The following is a 16,413-nucleotide window of genomic DNA, read 5'->3' as shown; positions in this document are numbered from 1 at the left end:
CACATTGTATTCCTCTGTTAACATGTCCTTCAAAACTCAAAGAGGCTGAGGGGTCAAGAGCCCCTGATATGGTGAGCCATGTCCTTGTAAATTACAGATCTTGCCCCAATAGACATATGAACTAAGTTAATCTGCATCGATTTAGACTGACCATGGCCTGGTCACAGATTCACATTGCACCATGTGCATGTGCCATTGTGGAGTAGGTTATCTGAACTACTGAGGTCACAGATCAAAGACAGTCATAAATCAGCATTGACTGAACTCAATGTTGCTGGCCTCCATGGGTTCACATGCCATTTTACAGAATTCCTACCCTGTGATTGGTTGTCTCAGTTTCACAATTCATTTCCTACTGATCAAAGTGATTTGAATTTGACTGTGAATCCCTACTAGGGTGGCTGCACACAGACCCCTCCTTCTCCAGAGAACTTCAGTTGTAGGAGACTAGAGGCACAAAAGACCTTTCTATGCATACTTATCTGTCTGTTGTTCAGAAGACATGATCTACAGACCTGAGGGGAATTTTCCTTCCTAAGATGAGTTTGAAGGGAATAGAGTCTTCCTGAAGTCAGTTCTGGGGAAAAGTGTATTTTATTGTGGAGGAAACTCTGCCAAGAAACTGATTCATGAGGAACTTGCTGGTTTGTTCTATGCAGACTAGGCCAGTAGGTGGCTCTCTTCTGAACATTTTTCTCGTAATTAAAGATTTGGTTTTCGTTTCCTTTCTCTCTTTCCTTCCTTTCTTCTTATTTCCCTTCTTTTCTCTTCTCTTCTCTTCTCTTCTCTTCTCTTCTCTTCTCTTCTCTTCTCTTCTCTTCTTTTCTTTTCTTCTCTCTCTCTCTTTCTCCTTCCTTCCTTCCTTTCTCTTCCTTCTTTCAACTTCTTTCTCTTTCTTTTTTCTGTCTTTCTCCTTCCTTTCTCTCTTTCTTTCTCTCTTTCTTTCTTTCTTTCTTTCTTCCTTCCTTCCTTCCTTCCTTCCTTCCTTCCTTTCTTCCTTCCTTTCTTTTTTCTTTTTCTTTAATGAAACAGCATTAGGTCATTAGAAGAATATTGTTGTAGGTCTAAAATTAAGAGGAAATTCTCATACATGAGAGTTTCATTCAAACCTTGAACTCCTTCATTCTGGTTTCCACAGTAGTCATGTATTTTCATAAAAAAAAAAAAAAAAAAACCTCCAGTCAGGAATCAAGATGTAATAGAGAGCAGCTGTACAGTGAGCAAAGCTGGGTAATGTGGAGAGAATGAGGCACACACACTGGGGCTTTCTGCATCAGGGAGGGGGAGACAAGGACAAGGACACTGAAGGATGGGATCTGGAACAGCAGGGAGGTACTAGGAGTCTATCAGAGAGAAAGCTGTGTGTGCATATATATATGTACATACATACATGCATATATAAAGTTAATGTACTTTTAAAAAGTAAAGATATGTACATGCATACATGCATATATAAAGTTAATGGTATTATAGATCATATATACAGGACATCATATACAATATATGCATTTATCTGTAATTCTACTTTCAATTTCAGTCTAACACACTGATGCCCATATATTTGTCAGCCATTAATTCTTATTGAATATTGAATTCAGTGATTAATCTTCCGTGCCCAATGTGTCTAGTGGCATAGATGTTCAGTTACTTATGACAGATAGCAAGAGCTTTCCGTTCCTCAACTTTCTGTACTTTTCCGTTTACTTTTTCTTCTTTCCTGAGGTGTTGATTTGATGCTCGACATCCCCAATTCTGCTCTATTTCTCTTCTCTACTTTTCCTAGAAAGAAAACCCTGGTGCAGGTTTATGGCACAGAACTAAAAATACAATGTCTTTGGAAATGAAAATCTAAGGAAGGAACTGATGCATCAGCCAATGACAAAGTAGTAGCAAAAATGTTAGCCACTAAGAAAAAAAAAAGATCTATGGCTATTAATAAGATAATGTTATGAAAGTGACTATACGTTCAGGTGGTCTTCAGCATCAATGCAATTCACATAAAACTTTCAGTAATATTAACCTGAGAAGTTTCATATTTAAAATATATGTTGGGCCATGAAGATAACAAAGAACAAAATCAGTGCTGTATTCATACTGTCAGAGAACCTGATTTGAAATTAGAGCTTATGTCTAAGAGAGGGTTCCTGCACTGGCCAATGCTTACCACAGAACCCTCTTACAGTCTTTGACAATGAAAAGAAAGACTCACAACTGGTCACTTAGAAGAAAATAAAGGGCTGATTTCCTGGCCTCAGAGGTCATTAAAGAAGAGGGAGCAGAAGAATTGGGAGAGCCAGAGGGAGTGGATGACGGCAGCAAAGCTGTGTTCTAAGACACAACAGGGTAGTTATTCATGTGAACTGAGAGTGGATATGACTGCATGAACAAGACCAAGCCATACAAAAATATCAGCTTAGAAAATGGAAACAATTCCACCTCCAGTTGAGGAACTATGTCACCTGATGGCTGCTAGGAGAAACAGATTCAGGTACCCTCAGGGAAGGGTCCCTAAGAGCGGCTACCCATGTTCCACAAGATGGTGCTGGCAGTAGTTCAAAGAAGATGAAACAAAAGTAGCCGCATGAGGAGGAGGAGGAGGAGGAGGAGGAAGAAGAGGAGGAGGAGAGTGAAGAACAGTAACAGACAGAGAAGAAGTAGAAAATGGGAAGAGGAAAGGTCCAGGAGATAAAGGATCAGTGGTGTTTCAAGGGGCTAATTTTATACTCATTTCACTTCTCTGGTGGGATTTATTCCTGGGACTGGTTTATGAGGTTATTATGAGTGGGATTAATTCCCAGTTTCTTTGTGGCTTGCTTTCTGTGCTATATAGGCAGGCTAGTTATTTTTCTTGATCTTTATTCTTGATCTCACTCATATTTAGAACCAAAAACAATTAAACTTATTAATTATAAGAGTAGATGATAAGTATATGACATCACAGAAATCAGATGCTAAATTAATCCAGAGAATATTTTGTCAAATTGGACTAAGGAATATGACAGGAGCAAGATTCTCTGGTTTTCTACTGCACAGCATACTGCCTATACATCCAAAAGAATACTACATACTGGACACAAGAAGATGAAAAGATTTAGGGTTTGTCTAAATACTGTGCAGTGCATGTATGTATCTTCTCTGAAATTTAGAAACTGTTCATTTATAGTGTAGGCTCTAATGTTAAAAATATTTGATAATGTTAAAGAGATATCAAATTAAGCCAGGCGTGGTGGCGCATGCCTTTAATCCCAGCACTCGGGAGGCAGAGGCAGGTGGATTTCTGAGTTCGAGGCCAGCCTGGTCTACAAAGTGAGTTCCAGGACAGCCAAGGCTATACAGAGAAACCCTGTCTCGAAAAACCAAACCAAAAAAAAAAAAAAAAAAAAAAAAAAGGAGATATCAAATTAACTAATCCTAAGTGTCTTATGAATCAAATTTATTTGAATAGAAAATAAGTTAATTACAAATGATAACATGATATATTAAAAATATGAGACTGAAATATTTAACATAATTACCTTAAATTATATTAATAGCACAATAAATAAATAAATAAATAAATAAACAAACAAACAAATAAGAAAGAGCAAATGGATTCAGATACAAACACGGTTTTGCATATTGAAAAGAATTGCTCAAGATTGCTGAAACATCTATGCAGGTTGTTTGTACTCATATATGAAAGTTATGAGAGTTTTTAAAGGAGAGCTTATAAAGTGAGATGCAGTGTTCTGGTCCAGAAAAGTCCTCTCCACACTTTGTCTCAGGACTCACTCCTTCTCCTCACTCAGTCTTGCCAGCAAGTTGGTTGAGGAAGAGAGGGCTCTCCAGACTTCTGCTCTGATCACCTCCCAGGCACAGAGGCTGTGTTTCTTCTTTCTCAGGTACACAGTGATCCTGTGGAAGTATGTCCTCACAGCCAGCAGGGAGTCTTCCTGGGTCAGAGGAGGTTCCTGCATCACACAGGCTTTGAGGTCATTGAGCTGCTGATGGAGGTCATTGCAGAATGAGTCTAGTAGAGTTGCATTCCAAGTAGCAGACAAGTCTTTTGATGTGAAGAGGTTCAAAATCTGCTGGGTAAGATCTCTTAGCACAAGGATGGCTTGAGCCTTCTGGATCTGTTGGTTATCCACCTTCTCCAAGGGGAATCCAAAATCCTTCCTGTCCTTCAGGCAGGAAAGAGGGGGGAGTCTTCTCATTTCTTCCAGGACTGTCAAGGCCCTCTTGTTCCCGAGGTTATAAGTGTGAGGCAGGTCACATCCTAGAGAACAGGCTGACCAGTAGTAGCTCATCATTACCAGGATCATGAGGAAAGCACAGAGCCTAGCCATTGTGGGTCTTGTAGATGCTGGTCACTCTCTGGGCTGTGGGTTTGAGTCTTCTCCTACAGGTTCTCTGAGAGCCTGCTGTGTACATCTCTCTTAAATAGGGACAAATACAAGTTTCTCCTTTCGGAATACCCTCCCCTTGCTTTCCAATTCTCTTTTCACTTTCTTTACTTCACTCTCTGCTTGTGTCTGGGATTTTGTCCTCCCCTCCCCCGCCCCCCTGGGGAATGTGGGTTCAATCATTGTTTTCAGTTTCACTGCTGCCCTCAGAAAGCTACTCTCCAGGGTTTCTCTTTAAATTACACTTAAATTGTCATTAACCACTACTCCACAGATATACAGTCTCTGTGTGAAAACTGCACATCTACTGCAAACACAAAATTTCCCCCTATGACTGTATTTTAAAGTTTTGTAATTTATTTTACAACCTTTTTGTTTTATTTATACTATTTACATAAATATTTCTGTCAAAAAAGTAAAGTGTGGGGGTAACTGGAACCAGCAGGGTCCAGGGATGCAGGAAACCTGCCCGGCAAGCTTTGCTGGTCAGCACCAGTCTACCTTGGGCTCAAACGTAGTGGACAGTCCCACGGTCCCCAGAGGAGTCTCCACTCCCAGGTGTTCTAGCATGTCCAGGATGTTAGGATCCCAGGAGCTTGGTCACACCAGGATCTCAGGGTTGCAGAGGAAGCTTGACTCCCAGGAACTCTGACACACCCAGAATCTCAGGATCACAGGATCCCGCAATCACAGGATCACAGAGAAAGCTGGACTCTGAGTTATTCTGACTCAACTGGGATTACAGGGAGGACAGGCTCCAATCAGATAAAGCAAGAGTAGGGAGCTCTTGAGATAATCAGATGGCAGGAGGCAAGCATAAGAACAGAAGCAACAGAAACACCAAGTTTACTTGTCATCCTCAGAACATTCTCCCACCATAACAAGTCCTGAATACACCATCACACCAGAAAAGCAATACATGTATTTAAAGTCATTTTTCATGATGATGATGCAGTGCTTTAAGATGGACACAAATAACTCACTTAAAGAAAGAGGAGAACACAGGTAAACAGGTAGAAACCCTTAAAGTGGAAACACAAAAAGCCCTTAAAGTATTACAGGAAAACACAAGCAAACAGGTGATGGAATTGAACAAAACTATCCAGGATCTAAAAATGGAAATAGAAACAATAAAGAAATCACAAAGGGAGACAAGTCTGGAGACAGAAAATCTAGGGAAGAAGGCAGGAGCCATAGATGCAAGCATAATCAACAGAATACAAGAGTTAGAAGAGAGAATCTCAGGTGCAGAAGATTCCATAGAAAACATTGACACAACAGTCAAAGAATATGTGAAATGCTGAATTGCTTGTAAAAGATTTGAAATCGATAGTCAGAGACAAAGGTAGCTACAAGATCATGTACCAATATAACAAATAAAATCAGAACAACATTTCATGCAGTGAGGGAGAAGATCATGGAAAACTGTTTACTCAGAAAAGAAATCTTGTACTTGAAGAATTCAGTCAAAGAAAAAAAAAAAAAACAGACAGAGGTTCACAGCCCACATGACGTGCTATTTCTCTTCTCTACTTTCCTAGAAAGAAAACCCTGCTGTTGGTTTGTGGCACTGAACCAAAAATATGACATCATTGGAAATGAAAGCTGAAAAAGGAACTGACGTGTCATCTAAAGGACAAAGTAGTAGCAAAAATGTTAGGTACTAAGATAATTAGGACAAGATCTACGGCCATTAATAAGATAATGTGATGAAAGTGACTATGCTTTCAGGTGATCTTCAGTGTCAATCCGTATAAAACTTTCACTAATATTGTTCTCAGAAGTATCACCTTGATATCACTTGATTTTCTGCAAATACACAGATCACCAATATATGTCCCTATCACATATAATCTTTTTAGCTATTTTGCTGCTCCCACTGAAGAATCAGACATGGCAACATTCATATAAATATGTGCATTGCTCAAAGAGACAGAAACATCTATCTCCTGACCATGGAGTCAGGAGGAAAATTTAAAACATCAAGGAGGAATTGCTGTAATTGACAGATTAGTCTTAAGAGGAGTTGATGAAGTTCTAGCATATCCTTGGTAGTCCTACACACAGATACACATTTCATTCATCTGTTCCAGTGTCCTTCAAAACTCAAAAACTCTGAGGGTCAAGAGCCCCTGATATGCTGAGCCATGTGTCTGTAAATCACAGAACTTTCCCCAATAGACATATGAACTAAGCTATTCTGCTTCAGTTTAGACTGACCACGGCCTGGTCACAGATTCACATTGCACTATGTGCATGTGACATTGTGGAGTAGGTTACCTGAACTACTGAGGTCACAGATCAAAGACAGTCATAAATCAGTGCATTGACTGAACTCACTGTTGCTGGCCTCAGGAGGCAGAGCTGCAGGTGAAGTTTCTTCTATGGGTTCACATGCCATCTTACAGAATTCCTACCCTGTGGTTGGTTGTCTCAGTTTCACAATGCTTTTCCTACTGATCAAAAGGGTGTGAGTTTGTCTGCGAATCCCTACTACTTGACTGCACACAGACTCCTCATTCTTGAGATCACTTTGTTATAGGAGGATAGAGGGAAAGGACACAAAAGACCTTGCTATGCATAGTTATCTGTGCATTGCTCAAAAGACACGGCCTGGGGAACCGAGAAGGTTTCCCTTCTGAAGATGAATTTGAAGGGAACAAACTCTTCCTGAAGTCAGTTCATCTTGAGAAAAGTGTGTTTCCATGAGGAGGAAACTCTGCCAGAAAACAATTCTGTAAAGAACTTGACAGAGTTGGATTAGGTTTGTTCATTGCAGGCCAGGCCAGTAGGTGGAGCACTTCTTCTCTAAAACTTTCTAATAATTGAATATTCGGTTTCCTTTTCCTTTCTCTCTTTATATCCTTTCTTCTTTCTTTCCTCCTTTCTCCTTTCTTCCTTCCTTCTATCCTTCCTCTTTACTCCATTTGCTCAGAACTTCCTTCCTTTCTTTTTTCTGTCTTTCATCTTTTTTTTGTTTTTCTTCTTTTTTGTTAAAGCAGAAAGCATTAGGTCTCTAGAAGGTAATTGTCTAAGGTCTAAAATTAAGAGGAAATTCTTATACATGAGAGATTCATTCAAACCTTGAACTCTTTCATTCTGGTTTTCACAGTGGTCATGTGTTTTCAAAAATAAAAGCTCCAGTCAGGAATCAAGATGAAACAGACAGCAGCTGTACGGTGAGCAGCGCTGGGTAATGCGGAGAGAATGAGGAGCACACGGTAGGGCTTTCTGCATCAGGGAGGGGGAGACAAGAACTGAAGACACTAAAAGATGGGGTCTGTGACAGCAGGGAGGTACTGGGGTCTATCAGAGAGGAAGCTGTGTGTGTGCACATAGGAACATATACATTTACACATATATATGCATATATAAAATTAATGGTATATACATCATATATACAGGATATCATATATGATATATACATTTATCTGTAATTCTACTTTCAGTATCAGTGTAACACACTGGTGCCCATATAATATATTTGTCAGCCATCAATTCTTATTGAATATTGAATTCAGTGATTAATCTTCAGGGCCCAATGTGTTTAATGGTATAGTCGTTCAGCTACTTGTAACAGACAGAATGGCTTTCAGTGCCTCAACTGTCTGTACTTTCCCATTTACTTTTTCTTCTATCATGAGGTGTTGGTTTGATCGCCAAAATCTCCAATTCTGTTCTATTTCTCTCCTCTACTTTCCGAGAAAGAAAACCCTGATATTGGTTTGAAGCACAGAACCAAAATATGACGTTATTGGAAGTGAAAGCTGAACAATGAACTGACTTGTCATCTAACACAAAGACAAAGTAGTAGCAATAATGTTAGGTACTAAGATAATAAGGACAAGATCTATGGCCATTAGCAATATAATGTTATGAAAGTGACTATGTTTTCACTTGATCTTCAGTGTCAATGCAATCCATGTAAAATTTTCAGAAATATTTTGCTCAGAACTATCATATTTAAAAAATGTGAAGCCATCAGGATAACAATGAATAAAGAAGTGTTGTATTTATGCTGTCACAATACCTGATTTGAAATTAGAACTTGCATTATAGAGAGGGTTCCTGCAGAGGCCAATGGTTACAACAGACACCTCTAGCCGTCCATTCCAGTGAACAGAGAGACTCTCAACTGGTCACTAGGCAGGAAATAAAGGGCTGATTTCCTTGCCTCAGGGATCCTTTGAGAGGGAGTAGAAGAATTGGAAGAGCCAGAAGCAGTGGATGACTGCAGCAAAGATGTGTTCTTAAACACAGCAGAATAGTTACTCATGTGGGTTGAGAGTGGCAATGACTGAATGAAAAAGACCAAGCCAGACAAAATATGAGCTTGGAAAATAGAGGCAATTCGATCTCCAGTTAAGAAACTATGTCCACTTATGGCTGCTTGGAGAAACAGATTCTGGTTTCCTCAGGGTTGCGCCCCCCAGAGAGATCATGTTCCAGAGATGGTGCTGTATCATGCACAACAAGTAGTTCAAAGAAGATGGAACGGAGGAGGAGGAGGAGGAGGAGGAGGAGGAGGAGGAGGAGGAGGAGGAGGAGGAGGAGGAGGAGGAGGAGGAGGAATAGAGAGAGAAGTAGAAAATGTGAAGAGGTAGGGTCCAGGAAATGGAGAAAGAGTAGTGGTGTTTCAGAGGGTTAATTCTAGAGTCATTTCAGGTTCCTCATGAAATTCATTACCAGGACTGGTATAGGAGTCTTATTACGAGTGGAGCTAATTCCCAGTTTCTTCTTGTCCTGCTTTTCTGTGCTATATAGGCAGACTACTCCTTTTTCTTGATTGGTTTGCATTGCTATACATCATCTTCCTCATACTTAGAACTCTAAACAATTAAACTCATTAGCAATAAGGGTAGATGATCCATATACAACATCAAGGAAATCAGATGCTAAATTAATCCAGGGAATATTTGGTCAATGTGAACCAAGGAATATAATAGGAGCAAGATTCTCTGGTTTAGCCAGGCAGTGGTGGCACATGCCTTTAATTCCAGCACTTGGGAGGCAGAGTCAGGTGGATTTCTTAGTTGGAGGCCAGCCTGGTCTATAAAGTGAGTTCCAGGACAGCCAGGGCTACACAGAAAAACCCTGACTCAAAAACAAAACAAAACAAAACCCAAACCAAACAAACAAACAAAAGGTTTCTCTGGTTTTCTACTGCACAGCATGGTGTCTACACATTCCGAGGAACACTACATGCAGAGAAGAGGAATATGTTTGATGTTTGTCTAAATACTGTGCAGTGTATGTGTGTATCCTCTCTGGTATTTGGAAACTGTTCATTTGTACAGTACTTATGCAGTATGCTCTAATGTTAAAAATATTTGATAATGTTAAAGAGATACCAAATTAACAAATCCCAAGTGTCTTATAATGCAAATTTATTTGAATACAAAATAAGTTAATTGCACATAATAATTTGCTAAATTAAAAATATAAGACTGAAGATTTAGCATAATTACCTTAAATTATTAAAAGCAGAATAATAAATAAATAAATAAACAAACAAATAAGAAAGGACAAGTGGATTCAGATACCAACATGGTTTTACATATTGAAAATGATCGCTCAAGATTGCTGAAACATCTGTGCAGGTTGTTTATACTCATATGTGAAAGTTATGAGAGTTTTTAAAGGAGATCTTATAAAGTGAGATGCAGTGTTCTGGTTCAGAAAAGTCCTCTCCACACTTTGTCTCAGGACTCACTCCTCCTTGCTCAATCTTGCCAGCAAGTTAACTGAGGAAGACAGGGCTCTCCAGACTTCTGCTCTGACCACCTCCCAGGCACAGGGGCTGTGTTTCTTCTCTCTCAGGTACACAGTGATCCTGTGGAAGTATTTCCTCACAGCCAGCAGGGAGTCTTCCTGGGTCAGGGGAGATTCCTGCACCCCGACCTGTTGCATCACACAGGCTTTGAGGTCATTGAGCTGCTGATGGACTTCATTGCAGAATGAGTCTAGGAGGGTTGCATTCCATGCAGCAGATGAGTCCTTTGATGTGAAGATGTTCAGGACCTGCTGGGTCAGCTCACTCAGGACAGGGATGGCTTGAGCCTCCTGGATCTGCTGGGCACCCACCTTCTCCTGTGGGAATCCAAAGTCCTTTCTGTCCTTCAGGCAGGAGAGAGGGGAGAGTCTCCTCATTTTTACCAGGAGGGTTAAGGCTCTCTTGTTCCTGAGGTTATGAGTCTGAGGAAGGTCACATCCTAGAGAGCAGGTTGGCCAGTAGCTCAGCACCGCCAGGACCATCAGGAAAGCACAGAGCCTAGCCATGGTGAATGTTGCCAATGCTGCTGGTCTTCTGGGCTGTTTGGTTCTGATCCTTCCCCTCTAGGTTCTCTGAAGACCATCCTGGGTGGATGTGTCTTAAATAGGGCAAACACTAGTTTTTACTTTCTGAATGCCCTTCCATCACTTTCCACTTGTCTTTTCACTTTCTTTAACTCATTCTCCACTTGTGTTTGGGCATTTTTCTAACCCATTGAGATTTCCATTATTGCTTCCTCTTTCACTGCTCCATACCCAAAGCTGGTTTTGAGGGTTTTTCTTCCTAATTTGAATTTTCATTAACTGTTCCAGCACCAATAAACTGTCTTTGTTTGTAATTTACATATTTATTGTAAATCAAAATTTCCTGTAATATATTCTGTAAACGTTAACTATATTGAATTGACAATTTTTGTTTTATTTGTATTGTTTACAAAGTATGTAAATAATAATGCAAGGTATTGTTGCAAGTGTCTCTCAATTAATATACATTGAAGTAAAGGTATACTTTAAAATATTTAAAGTCCACTGGGCAGTGGTGGTGCACCACTTTAATCCCAGCACTCGGGAGGCATAGGCAGGCAGAATTCTGAGTTTGAGGCCAGCCTGATATACAAACTGTGTTCCAGGACAGCCAGGACTATACAGAGAAACCCTGTCTCGATAAAAGTAAAAAAATAAAAAGTCCTAAAATTGGGTTTCTCGAGTTGCCTTCATTAAGTGTAATATAAATTTATATACAATTTATTTTAATCCTCAATGTATGTTAGCTATTTATCTGATGATTTTAGGACCATCAGGAGGATGCAGGGTCCAGAAACGCTCACTGTCAAACTTGATGAGCTGAGTGTGATTCCTGGAACCCACGGATGCAGTAGAGAACCAGTGCATGCACAGGAGCCCGCATCACAACATTCACAGCACTGCAGGCTGTGCATATGCACCCTCTCTCTCTCTGTCGCTCTCTAGTGTGTGTGTGTGTGTCTATGTTCTCTCTCTCTTTCACACACACAGAAGCACAGAAACACAATCACATATTCATACACTCACTCATTTGTGACACAGGTGCCTCATATGTGCTATGAACCTCTGTCTAGATTCTTCTTTGACATCATGAATTGTTCAAGTCTGAGATTTCTTCTCTGTGTTTACAGCAACTTTTCCATGATTTTCTCTTTCATTGCATGGAATGTTGTTCTGATTTTATTTGATATATTTGTACATGAATTGTAGCTACCTGTGTCTCTGACTATCACTTTTAAATCTTTTTCAAGCAACTCAAAACTTTACTTGATCTACAAGGGTCTTGCACATTTTGGACTTCAAAACACTGGACCAAAAAAAATTCAGGCTGATTTACAATCCCAACCAAGCAGTATTCACACAACAGCGTCTTCTTGGAGACCATCATTTCTCTTCTTTGCCCTTTGTGTTGATAATCCAGAACGACTAGTCATAATGTTTTGCATCCATCTCTATAAACTGATGAATCAGAAACTCTGCCTTATTTATGCCATCTCCTGAAGCAAACATCACAGTCTCCCTTTTTCACAAGTTAAATACCAGTAGCATTATTTGTCACATTTTTTTTTCTGAATGTCACTATGGCTAGTACTTTTTCAAACACAAATACGGTATAATTTTGGAGACTTACTTGATAATTAAACTACACAATGCGGAGATAGCTGAGTCAGGAAAGTTATTGCAGAAAATGCAGAAATAGCTGATCGGTGTTTCAGAACCCACACAAAGTCCTGTAGAGGAGTGCATGCCTATAATCCTGACAGTGAAAAGGAGATACAGAGAGTTACCTGAAACACTATACTAGTTAGTATCTTCAAGAGAATTAGAATTTATAGAATTTTTCTCTTTTACTCTCTCTTTCTATGTATGTATATGTATATGTGTATGTGTGTGTATGTGTATGTGTATGTGTGTGTGTGTGTGTGTATGTGTATGTGTATGTATGCGTATGTATATGTATGTATGTGAAATGCAAACACACATATATATGTGTATGCCTGATGTTAGAATGGCTTAAGAATGTGGTCTAACCAATTCAGAAAATGTCTGCCTATGAGCATAATTTCAAAGAATCCAGTAATTGTTCACTAGGGTGGATTTCTTAGCTGACATTCACTATGTGCCAGATTCCAACACCATTAGGCTCTAGTGCCAGTGAAGGAATGGATTGCTGGCAAGGGGAAAGCACACAGGCAAACAGCAAAAGCATCTTTTCTTCATGGACTTACACAGGCTTCCGGCAGAAGGCCTGGCTCATAGCACAGGTGAGTCTTCACACCTCAAAGATCCCAATTAAAGCTGTGTCTTCCCATTTTAGAGATCCTGATTAGAGTGGATTTTCCCACTCCAAGTTGAGCAAAACTAAGTCTCAGATGTGCCCTTATCTTTTGAGCTTTCAGTTAATCCCACATTTAGTTAAGTTGACATCCAAGAACAGCCATCACAAGCTCACCAGCCAGTCAGGCTACAGCAATGGTGAGCCCTTGCTTAAGTGAGAGATCCAGTCACAGAAAATGAGGTAAAAACCTGACATTGATTGACATCTGGCACCACTGTACACACATGCAAATGTAAACACACAGCATGGGTGTACAATCAGAATTTTTTTAATCTAAAACATGTAACAAATATATATTGCAGTTAACTAAAATCAACTATTTTACATAAATTGAGTACAAGTTCTATAGCAATACTGAAAAATGAAAGAACTGGTACAGGTGTCACCAGCCTTGAACTCACAATGTATTACAGACCAATAATGATAAGAAGAGCATAGGTTTAGAGGATTAAAGACCCAGTCACAATTCCTAACACTTACTGTAATCTCATTTTTTGCAAAAAAAAAAAAAAAAAAAAAAAAAAAAAAAAAAAAAAAAACAAAACAAAAACAAAACAAAACAAAAAAAACGCTGGAATTGAGAGACAATTGTCAACAAATGGTGCTCATCTAATTACATGGTTGCCTCTAAAGAATCAAAATAGATCCATATTCATCATACAGTAAAATAATGAACTGCCTAGCAGCCAGTACCTTGATGTATGACTTGACACAATCTGATAAAGGAGAAAGTGGTGAATAGGCTTCACCACCTCGGCAAGTGCAAAGACTTTCAGCTGTGCTGGCCTGTGCATGTGCATGTGTGTATGGAAGACAGAGATGGGTGTCAGGTATGCTCTATTGCTCTCTTCCTGATGCCTTCCTCACAGTGCCTCACAATGGCCTTGAACCTCACTGATTTAGCTAGGATGTTAGCCAGATCATTGGGTGGACTTCCTCCTTTAGTTAAGATGTTTCTCTGTCCTGCTTTACATCAGTGGGTACTGGTCACTGCAGCTCAGCAATAGCAGACACAGAGACCTGGATATGGCCATGTTCACACTCTCAATCCTGAAACTTGACAAACTTGGCAGTCTCCAGCTTACATGGTGTTACTGTACACAGATATGTCTTCATGGACAGCTGTGTGATGCTCCCTGACTCTAATATCCTTTCTATGTGGCCTGGGTATGCATTGAATCTAGTCTCCTTATGTGCGCAGGAATGATAGCTCAGTACTTTGTCCCCTACTGCATTCTCCTGTCTCAGTTCTTCCATTTCTGTGTCTTGATTTTTCAAATTTTGTTTAATAAAAACAAGTTATTAAATCAACGCTGTAAAACACAACATATTTTTTGAGCAGTTTCATATCTGGACCTAGTTCATATTTTTTATTATTATTTAACCATGAAAGCTAACAGTAAAAATAACTGCCAAAGAAACATTACAGGAAGTCATATCTGAAACATGTTTAGTAGTCACACCAATAGCTGTTTTTCCAGTAATTAAAACCCCCAACAAAGTCTACTTCAATTACCAGATCTTTACCACTGCAACTCACCTTGATATCACTTGATTTTCTGCAAATATACAAATCACCAACATACTTCCCTATCATATATATTTTTTTCTTATTCCTCTGTTCCCTGTGAGGACTCAGACATGGCAATACTCATGTGGGCATTTTCTCCTTCCAAAGAGACAGAGAAATCTTTCTTAAGAAGGAACTGAAGTTCTAGCCTTTTCTTGGCAGGTCTATGTACAGATACACATTGTGTGTTTCTGTTCAAGTGTCCTTCAAAACTCAAAGAGGCTGAGGGCTCAAGAGCCCTGATATGTTGAGCCATGCACCTGCAAATCACAGATCTTGATCCAGTAGAAATATGAACTAAGCTATTCTGCTTCAGTGTAGACTGACTATGGCCTGGAACACAGATTCACATTGTTCCATGTGCATGTGACATTGTGTAATTACCTGAGCTATTGAGATCACAGATCAAAAGACAGTCATAAATCAGTGCATTTGCCAAACCCACTGTTGCTGGCCTCAGCAGGCAAAGCAGGGTGAAGAGTCTTTTCTATGGGTTCACATGCAATCTTACAGAATTCCTAGCTCAGAGTTGGTTGTCTCAATTTCACAGAGCATTACCTACTGATCAAAATGATGTGAGTTTGGCTGTGAATCCTTACTAGAGGGATCGCACACAGGCACCTCCTTCTCGAGATCACTTCGGTTATAGGAGGATAGAGGGAAAGGACACAAAAGACCTTGTTATGCATAATTATCTGTCCATTGTCCAGAAGATATGACCTGGGGAACCGAGAGAGTTTCCCTTCCGAAGATGAGTTTGAAGGGAATGAAGTCTTCCTGAAGTCAGCTTATCTGGGGAAAGTGTATTTTAGTTTGGAGGAAAGTGCCAGGAAATAGAATTCATGAGGAACTTTCCTGTTTGTTCTTTGCAGGCCTGGCCAGTAGGTGGCTCTCTTCGTCTCTAAATTTTTCTCATGATTGAAGATTTGGTTTCCTTTTCCTTTCTTTTTTTCTTTTTTTTTAACTTTCTTCTTTTCCCCCCACTCCTACCTCCCTCCGTCCCTCCCTCCCTTCCTTACTTCCTTTTTTTTCTTTCCTTCATCTTCTTTTTCTTTTCTGACTTTCTCCTTTATTCCCTTGTTTTTCTTTTCCTTTGATGAAATAATCAGTATTAGGTCATTAGAAGAATATTTTCTAAAGTCTAAAATTAAGAGGAAATTCTCATATATGAAAGTTTCATTGAAGCCTTGAACTCATTCATTCTGGTTTCCACAGTGGTCATGTGTTTTCAGAAAAACAAACAAACAAACAAAAACAAAAAACAAACAAACAAACAAACAAACAAACAAACTCCAGTCAGGAATCAAGATGAAACAGACAGCAGCTGTACAGTGAGGAGAGCTGGGTAATGCAGAGAGAATGAGGAGCACACACGGGGGCTTCCTACATCAGGGAGGGGGAGACAAAGACAGTGACACTGAACGTTGGGGTCTGGGACAGCAGGGAGGTACTGGGAGTCTATCAGAGAGAAAGCTGTGTGTGCACACATATGTACACATATATAATTAATAGTATATAAAACATATATACAGGACATCATATATAATATATACATATATCTGTAATTCCACTTTCAGTTTCAGTTTAACACACTGGTCCCCATATAATATATTTGTCAGTCATCAATTCTTATTGAATATTTAATTCAGTGATTAATATTCAGGGCCTAATGTGTCTAATGGTATAGGTGTTGAGTTACTTGTAACAGACAGAATGGCTTGCAGTGACTCAACTCTCTGTGCTTTTTTCATTTATTCTTTCTTCTCTTCTGAGGTGTTGGTTTGATGGTTGACGTCTCCAACTCATTTCTATTTCTCTTCTCT

The 16,413-nt window shown here is 39.5% G+C and overlaps 2 protein-coding genes across 2 annotated transcripts; both read right to left on the bottom strand.

Moving 5' to 3' along the window:
• Window positions 1-3,729: 3,729 nt before the first annotated feature.
• On the bottom strand, window positions 3,730-4,373 carry Ifna4 (interferon alpha 4). Its single transcript, NM_010504.2, has one exon. It carries the CDS (start codon window positions 4,326-4,328, stop codon window positions 3,768-3,770), a length of 561 nt encoding a protein of 186 aa, NP_034634.1. The 5' UTR covers window positions 4,329-4,373; the 3' UTR covers window positions 3,730-3,767.
• A 5,721-nt stretch (window positions 4,374-10,094) lies between these two features.
• Window positions 10,095-10,664, bottom strand: Ifna5 (interferon alpha 5). The gene has a single exon (NM_010505.2). The coding sequence runs from the start codon at window positions 10,662-10,664 to the stop codon at window positions 10,095-10,097; it is 570 nt and encodes a 189-aa protein (NP_034635.2).
• Window positions 10,665-16,413: the final 5,749 nt, after the last annotated feature.

Source organism: Mus musculus, chromosome 4 (assembly GCF_000001635.26).
Source record: "Mus musculus strain C57BL/6J chromosome 4, GRCm38.p6 C57BL/6J".
NCBI classification, from domain to species: Eukaryota; Metazoa; Chordata; class Mammalia; order Rodentia; family Muridae; genus Mus; species Mus musculus.
This window is presented reverse-complemented; position numbering and strand designations above follow the sequence as displayed.